This window comes from Cebus imitator, unplaced genomic scaffold (genome assembly GCF_001604975.1).
Source record: "Cebus imitator isolate Cc_AM_T3 unplaced genomic scaffold, Cebus_imitator-1.0 Scaffold130, whole genome shotgun sequence".
NCBI lineage: Eukaryota > Metazoa > Chordata > Mammalia > Primates > Cebidae > Cebus > Cebus imitator.
Window position 1 is genome coordinate 313,935 of NW_016107445.1, and position 8,471 is coordinate 322,405.

Genomic DNA, 8,471 nt, shown 5'->3' on the forward strand with positions numbered 1-8,471 from the left:
ATATATATATATATATACACACACACACACACACACATATATACTTATATATAAATATATATATACTTGTATATAAATATATATATATATTTATACTTCCCAAGGAAATATGAAGATATACTATATCTATATGTAGATATATATATATATAATCTATATGTAGGTTCTGTTTCTCTGAAGAACCTGACTAATGCACTTATGATGCAATTGCCATTCTTATGTAGAGCTTTTTTTTCTGGCTTGTTTTAAGGGTTTATCTTTTTGGTGTTGTTTATCCTTTTTAAGATTTGTTAGGATTTCTGAATTTGAAACTTTCATCAATTCTGGAAAGTGGTCAGGCATTATCTCTTGAATATTTATCCTGTATCCTTTATTATTTCCTTGGGAAGGCTAAACATAGGAAATAGGCACTCTCATTCTATTGATGATGTCTCTCAATTTTTCCTTCATATTTTTCATCTCTTTATCTCTCTGTGCTGCATTCTGCATAATGCCTTCAGATCTTCTAGTTAACTGTTCTCTCTTCAGGTGTGTCTAATCAGCTGCATAATCCACAGACTGTTTTTATTTCCAATTATTATATTTTTATTTCTAGACAATCTGTTTTGCTTTTTTTAAAGTCTAGTTCATTGTATTACAGTATCTTATTACTTAGTCATTGATACTTACATATTTTTTTCTCATAGTAAAACTAATAAAGGAATGTTTTAATCATTGAAATAAAAGCCATAATCTCATCATGCAAGAGCAACTGTCTTCTTCCAGTCTTTTTTTTTTTTTTTTTGGGTTTTAAATAGTTTTCAAAATACTGTACTGTTTCCTGCTGTGTTTGCTTAACATATGACATAAGCATTTTCCCATTAAAATTCTGTAAGTTTAAAATAAATAAAAAATAAAAAGAAATATCCTTTTTCTTTTCAAAAATAGTAAAGCTATAAAAATTTTTCACAAACAGTAATAACAGTATCATATACAATATGTGTTCAGTACATAGACAATATGCATGTGTACATTATACACAATGCATTAAAATGTTATATTACTTAAAGGATATTTTACAGAACAATAGAACTGATACAGTGAAACTTGTTTCATAAGAGAAGTCAATTGAATCTTTCTGTAGCAAATTATTGCACAATTATGGCTTTAGACAAAAGTTATAAGTCACAAGTTCTTATGTTTTGGGTCATGTTGTAGAATATATTCCAAATGAATAATGGCGGAAAAAGTGCATGACATCATGCTTCATGTTACGGCATAAAAATGTTAACTATTTTAACATATATAATAAAAATGTTAACTATTTTAACATATAACCATGATCAATGATACAATTAAGACCTATGCTACATCATATATACAGTTATTATTATAAAAAGTTACATATTATGCCACAGTACTAAAAATAAAATATATTCTTCTCAAATAGTGAAAAAAATTCTCTATGAAAAATTCCAATATCTAAATTATTTATACTCTGATCCTATTGCTTACTGTTTTTGTGGAATCTTTCTCATGGAGGCTTATTTCCTTGGTTGCTTTCATGGGGTTCTGAGATCAGATTTTAAAAAACTTTTTCCTTAAGGTTGGGTGCAATGGTTTATACCTATAATCTCAGCACTTTGGGAGGCCAAGGCAGGCAGATCATCTGAGGTCAGGAGTTCCAGATTAGCCTAGGCAACATGGTCAAACCTTGTCTCTACTAAAAATATAAAAATTAGCTGGGTGTGGTGGTGTGCACCTGTATCCCGAACACTAAGGAGACTGAGGCAGAAGAATCACTTGAACCCAGGAAGTGGAGGTTGCAGTGAGCCAAGATCATGCCACTGCACTCCAGCCTGGAACAGAGTAAGACTCTATCTCAAAAAAACAAAAACAAACCACCTTTTTTCTTAAAATTATGTGAGACCTGGGTTAAATGGAGTTAAAATGTTTTCCTCTACCTAAGCTCTGAATTTGCCTCTGCTGGGCGTCTGGGGTACTACCAGATTGGTTAGCCTTATATTCTCAACATGGCTTTTGTCCAGATAACAGACTACACAGTTGCAAATTTGCACACTTAATGTGAGGTTTCATTTTTGTTCATAAGTTATTAAGAGAGCATTTTCCCCCTTTCCATCCAAGGCAAAGTCAAGACTGCCAAGTCTCCTTACTGTCTTCCTTGGAGGTTAGGGTTTTGTCATATTACCCTTTTACTGAGCATGTCACTTTTAAAAATCCAAGTCTTATTCTGGTTACCTAAACTGATTTTTCACCTAGGTTTCTTCTCTTGTCTCTAGAACATGGCACTTTAAAATGGAAGTTGTGAATTACCAGTGAACCCAGATCAGCCTCTGGATATAACACTTACCTGCCTCTCCAGATTTGTGATTTCTCATTGTTCTGGGCTCATAAAGAATTCTCTTATATATTTGCCAACACAGACAATCATTTTTAAGAAGTTTTCAAAATATTTTACTCTGCATTTTAAATAGCTGTGTATTAGGTTTTTGTGGTTTTTAAAGACATTAATTTTTCCACAATGTCAGAAAAGTAAGTTCTAGCTTAGTTCCAATTATTTATTATTCAAACAAGAGCAAGATATACATGTTATTCCATCACAATAAAACAAAAAACAAAAACAACAAAAAACCCAGATATGTAATAATGTAACCACATTATTCTTTAACAACTTATTTTAACACACAGGTCCCCATTTTTCCTTCATAGTAGAAAACAACATTGTGATTCAAAGTAAAATCATTCACTTCCACATTAAAGCTTATTCTCTCTGGGGTAAAGTTTCAAACATTTCATGATCATCTGTACGATTCATTCCTCCACATGCTATATGGCCTGAAATTAAGGCTCAATATTATATGCTGCTCCAACATCTGGTAAGATTGGGAAGGTTTTGAGTGGCCTTATCACAAGTTTTTCTTCCCATTTTACTCCAGTGGATGAGATATCCTAGTCAAACAACCCTCTTTGTCAGAGGGACCCAGCACAGTTCCTGCTTATCCCTGAGTAATAGGTTTCAGTTCCCTGAAAGCCCACAGAATTATTCAAACAAGCCCGTCATGTCCTCTTGTGGGAACCCAGGGGTGCCACGCCCTCTTGTTACTGTTATTCCTGCAGCCCCTGGTTGTTCACACTATTCCTGGTTACAACCCCCATGTGCTCCTCCGTGGCCTGCAGTGCTCCTCTCCTTGGGAGGTGAGTATGTGTGACCAGTAAACTGCTGTGGATCTCATTTGTCCAATGTTGGGTGTTTGTTGGGTGTCTTGGCATCTCTGAATCTCCAGGACAGGAATCTTTCCTTCACTGATGGGTTGGACAGAAAGCAATACAATCCACTGGTGTTATGAACCATGTGACATGCCCAGCCATTTCTGAAGGCACCTACTCAGCTAAAATTAATTGTTCTTTGGCTATTTGGTTCTGAGGTATGGCAAGGCTACATGAGACAGAACTGCTAATTGCTGATGGGCTTGAGCTATGGCCTATGTGGCACTGTAGTATGCCATCTCTTTTTACTCTACAATGCTCTTGTCCCCAAGATGAAAATGGTTGTTAACTATACCCTGGTATGACATGCTGTCAGGTTCAGCCTGTGTTTGGCAGGTGATCTCTGAGGCATCAGCTTATAAATGCAATGAGAAAACAGTGCCTTAACCAGTCAGTTCTTCAGTCCTGCTTACCAGAGCTCAGGCTAGAGCTCTCTGGTCACCATGTCTAGCCTGGTGAATGTCACTGCCTGTTTGGGTCAGCAATACAGACATTGCTTGTAATGGTACACCCATGGGACAGGCACAGAGACAGCCCTGTGTGAGGTTTGTGGGAAGGAAGGTGACACCCCATGGAGAATGGAGCATGGTATCCTAGTTGTGATTGTTGTTCATGCAAAGGTAGTGACCTTTCTGGTCTCTGCTGCTGCTTCCGGAGCTGCTGTTGCTTTTGCTCTCCTGACTCCGAAGGGTATTGAGGTGCACATCCATGGTAGCCTGTGGCACAGGTGCTAATGAAAAAAGAAAAGGGTGGGGAGAAGAAGGAGCATTTGGTACTCAAATGATCTCCCAATGCAAAACCCACAGCCAATATGCCTGGGCTCAGCACTGCTGCCTACCAGCAAACCAAATGGCCAATCCTGCAATTGTGGACCTGCTGGCCCTATCTGAGCCATAGACTAATGACTTCACTGGATATAGACCTCAACCTTGGAGAGATTGACTCACACTCCCTGGAGGAAGGGGCAGCCACTTCTGAGAAAGGCCACTAAGCTCCTGAATGTTTCCCCATATGTACCCAGAAGCTCTGCACCACAGATGATTGTACAGAAACAAACCGAAAGCTCCAATTTCACCTAGCTACAAACTCAAAATATTCTCAAGGAATTTGTGCAGAGAAAGAAAGAAAGAAAGAAAGGGAAAACATCCATGAGACAGAAAATGTGGGGCAATGATAGCAGGAGACAATTTTGGTCTATTGAGTCTGGGTTATAAACCTAGCTTTCTTTCCCTGTACCACTCTGCTTACTATGTCTCTGTTGCAATAAAGATCCTAATCTTCCAGGTTATAGAGAAATACCTATGTTGCCCTTGTGGCACTGGGTACCCCCATGGCACCATTAATTCAAACCCAACTTAAGCCCGGGGTCTTTACACCATATAAATCAACCATTGCTATGGGAGAAACCCCTAACCTTGATGATACTAATTTGAAAGAAGAAACTTATAAATATCATCAGCATGAAGATGATCCCTCACCACCACCCCACCACCAAATATGTCCAGTGACCACCACCACTGGGAAAAAAAAAGAATTAAAAAAAGCAAAGCAAGAAACAAAGAACAACAACAAAAGCCTGGGTAGTGGGGGAGGAGGAAAACCACCACCACCACCACCACCACCACCACCAAGAAATGCACCAATTGGCAAATCTTCATGGTTTCAACTGGCAGTAGGATTCAGATTACAGTTATGACCAGGGATCTTACTAATTTAAACATGGTATCCCCCATAATATTAGGGGAGTGATGGAATACAAAAGAGGACAAAGAGATATGCCTCATCTTAATCATCAGAATTACTGTCTTGCCCAAATTCCCCGTCATGGTCATAGCAATCATCACCCCAAAATATCCCACAATAGACATGGACGCTCTGACCCAATGAAAAATAAATGGAAATTAGATTAAATCTTTGACACTTATAAATTGGCTTGACAAAACGGGAACTCATGAGTCTTCTGCCTCCAACCCAAGTTAAAATACTTATTAACACAGCTCAATGTAATTTAAAACATGGCCTTTGAGGATTAAAACTTGTTATGTGTAGCTGGGCATGCTGGCACATGCCTGTAATCCCAGCTACTTGGAGGCTGAGGCAGGAGAATTCCTTAAACCCGGGAGGCAGAGGGTGCAGTGAGCCAAGATTGCACCACTGCACTCCAGCCTGGCAACAGAGCGAGACTTGGTCTCAAAAATAAATAAATAAATAAATAAAAGTAAAAATAATATTTAAAAAACAAAACAAAACTTGTTATGTGACAGCTATAGAGTGCAGGGGTGATTATCCCCACTGCTTCTCCATTTAACAACCCAATTTGGCTTATTTGGCCTGTTATTAAACTTGGAACAAATAAATGGTGCAGCACAGTAGACTACTGCAATCTTAATGCCATGGTCCCATGCAATTCAGGCCCCTATTCCCAACAAACTGAGTATTGAAACTTCAGACTCCATCCAATCAGCAACTGATAGGTATTTTGCTACTACAAATTAGGCTAATATAACCCATTTGGTGCCAACGTCAACAGCTTAAAAGTCACAGTTTGCTTTTACCTCCCACGAGACACAATATATTTTTACCAGGCTACTCGAGGGACACCTCAGCAGCCTTGCCACTGCACACAATCTTTGTAGGCAAGATCTTAATGACATCCACCTTTCTCCAGGAACACAGGCATATTACACTGATGAAATCCTTCTCCAGGAAAATTTGTTTGACATATTCATTAAGAACATACAAATACTCACAAAGGAACTCACACAAAAAGGGTGGATCATTATCTCACACGTACTACAAAATCTTGTTACTTCTGTTAAATTCTTAAAAGTTATTTGGTAAACCAAAAGCTGCTCCATCCCTGATACTGTCAAAAAACAGTTATTAACCCTCTCAGTATCCACAAATTTAATACAAGTCCAACATCTTTTAGTCTTTTTTGGGTTCTGGAGACAACATATTCTTTTGCAAAATTTCTTTTATCTCACTAATGTTACTTATGGATTGCCCATCTTAAAGGGGAACCTCCTCAACCAAAGCTGTAGAAGCTGTCCAAAATGAAATCAATAGGCACTCCAGTTAGTGCCCTCAGAGGCCTCTGCAACCTTGTCTCATGCCTCCTGGAGTCTGTGGGCCACTGCTGGTGATCATAAGTGGCCCATGGGCTTCTGATGCAAGTAACTGCCTTTCCTGGCCTTGTACTATATTTTGAGCCTGTGACCCTCTGTACCCAGCTACTGTAATGCCTTGTAATGCATTGGAGTACTACCCCATGAATTTGGCATGCCTATGAGACCTCTTTGCTACAAGATGGAGTCAAACTTGGGCATTCTGGCATACTCTATCTGTAGAAGGTGGTGGCCTCCTCTACCATCAGTCCCTTGCCAAAAAACCATGGTACTAGGGGAAGTCACCCCGTTCTCAGAGTCCTTGGCTATCTGGAGAGCCCCCTGGGATCAACTGAATGCACAGCAATATAAGGCCATACACTTTACCAATGACATGCCACAATTATACATGATAGAATTCAGTGGAGAGTTGATGCTATTAATTCCTTAACCACGATGTTCCTGGTAAGGAACACAACCCAAGGGTCAGCACAAGTGGCACACTGCAGGCATTCATCTTGGATGTCCTGGTCATTTGGCCTCACATGTATATTTTTACAACTCTTAGGCCATTGCCTATGAGTTGCACTCTGAACTCTGTGAATCTCTTGTTTCACAGATACCCAAAATATAAACCAAATTAACATATTTCTCTACATATCCTAAGGCCATAATACAAGGCCTCAATAGGATATTTCGTATTTCATTTGGAGTTCTAGACACTAGATGCTTACCAAGGCACTCATGTTGTGCCTCAGAATACACAGTGGAATCTTGAATAAGGCTTTCCATTGAAATGCAGCCTCCCCATAGGCCCCAGGTAGTCAGCCCCAGGCAGCTAGTTTAATTGATAAGCCTAATGAGTTTTCGAAGAACTATTTAAATAACAAGGAGACAAATGTCCCTCTGTCCCCTTGATGTCACCAAACCCAAAATATTTTTTCAGTAATTCACCTGATATGAAAACTTTAATTCATTTTTGAATCTTAAAAAGATCATACAATTGAATAATATGCATAATTTTGAATAAAATTTACTTTTTGTTCTTTATACTTACTATTATGTAATATATATATATATATAATATAATCATGTATATAATATATGTAATCTGTGAACATGCACACATTCAGATGCCATAAATTCTTTTTTATTTTTTTATTGTACATGGGCCCTGGGATACATGTGCACATCCTGCATCCAGCAGGATTGTTGCATAGGTACATACATGCCATGGTGGTTTGCTGTCTCCTCGTCCCCATCGCCTACATAAGGCATTTCTCCTGGTGTTATCCCTCCCCATCCTCCCAGCCTCCATCGCTGTCCCTCCTCTCTCCTCCCCTCCCCCACCACCGAGCCCTGTGAGTGTTGTTCCCTTCCCTGTGCCCAGTGTTCTCATTGTTCATCACCCGCCTATGAGTGAAAACATGCAGAGTTTTGTTTTCTGTTCTTGTGTCAGTTTGCTGAGAATGATGGTTTCTAGGTTCATCCATGTCTCTACAAAGGACACAAACTCATTGTTTTTTATGGTTGCATAGTATTCCATGGTGTATATGTGCCACATTTTTTTTTTGCCCAGTCTATCATCGATGGGCATTTGGGTTGGTTCCAGGTCTTTGCTATTGTAAACAGCACCGCAATTGACATACGTGTGCATGTGTCTTTATGATAGAATGATTTATAATCCTTTGGGTATATACCCAGTAATGGGATTGCTGGGTCAAATGGAATTTCTACTTCTAGATCCTTGAGGAATTGCCACACTGTCTTCCATAATGGTTGAACTAATTTACACTCCCACCAACAGTGTAAAAGTGTTCCTACTTCTCCACATCCTCTCCAGCATCTGCTGTCTCCAGATTCTCTAATGATTGCCATTCTAACTGGCATGAGATGGTATCTCAATGTGGTTTTGATTTGCATTTCTCTAATGACCAATAATGATGAGCACTTTTTCATATGTTTGTTGGCCGCATATTTATCTTCTTTTGAAAGGTGTCTGTTCATTCTGGATATTAGCCCTTTGTCTGATGGGTAGATTGCAAAAATTTTTTCCCATTCTGTTGGTTGTCCGTTTAATGATTGTTTCTTTTGCTG

The 8,471-nt window shown here is 38.8% G+C and overlaps 1 protein-coding gene across 3 annotated transcripts in view; it reads right to left on the reverse strand.

Annotated features, from left to right (window-relative positions):
* PKIB (cAMP-dependent protein kinase inhibitor beta) overlaps window positions 1-8,471 on the reverse strand; it is a 108,196-nt gene that overhangs the window by 26,279 nt on the left and 73,446 nt on the right. Inside the window, exon 3 of one of the 3 annotated variants that reach the window (XM_017541038.2) lies at window positions 3,896-3,997. The exons of the other annotated variants lie outside the window; for them this stretch is intronic. Coding sequence (XP_017396527.1) covers window positions 3,896-3,977 — 82 coding nt within the window. The 5' untranslated portion in view covers window positions 3,978-3,997. The remainder of the gene's footprint in view (window positions 1-3,895; window positions 3,998-8,471) is intronic. 3 annotated transcript variants of the gene reach the window in all.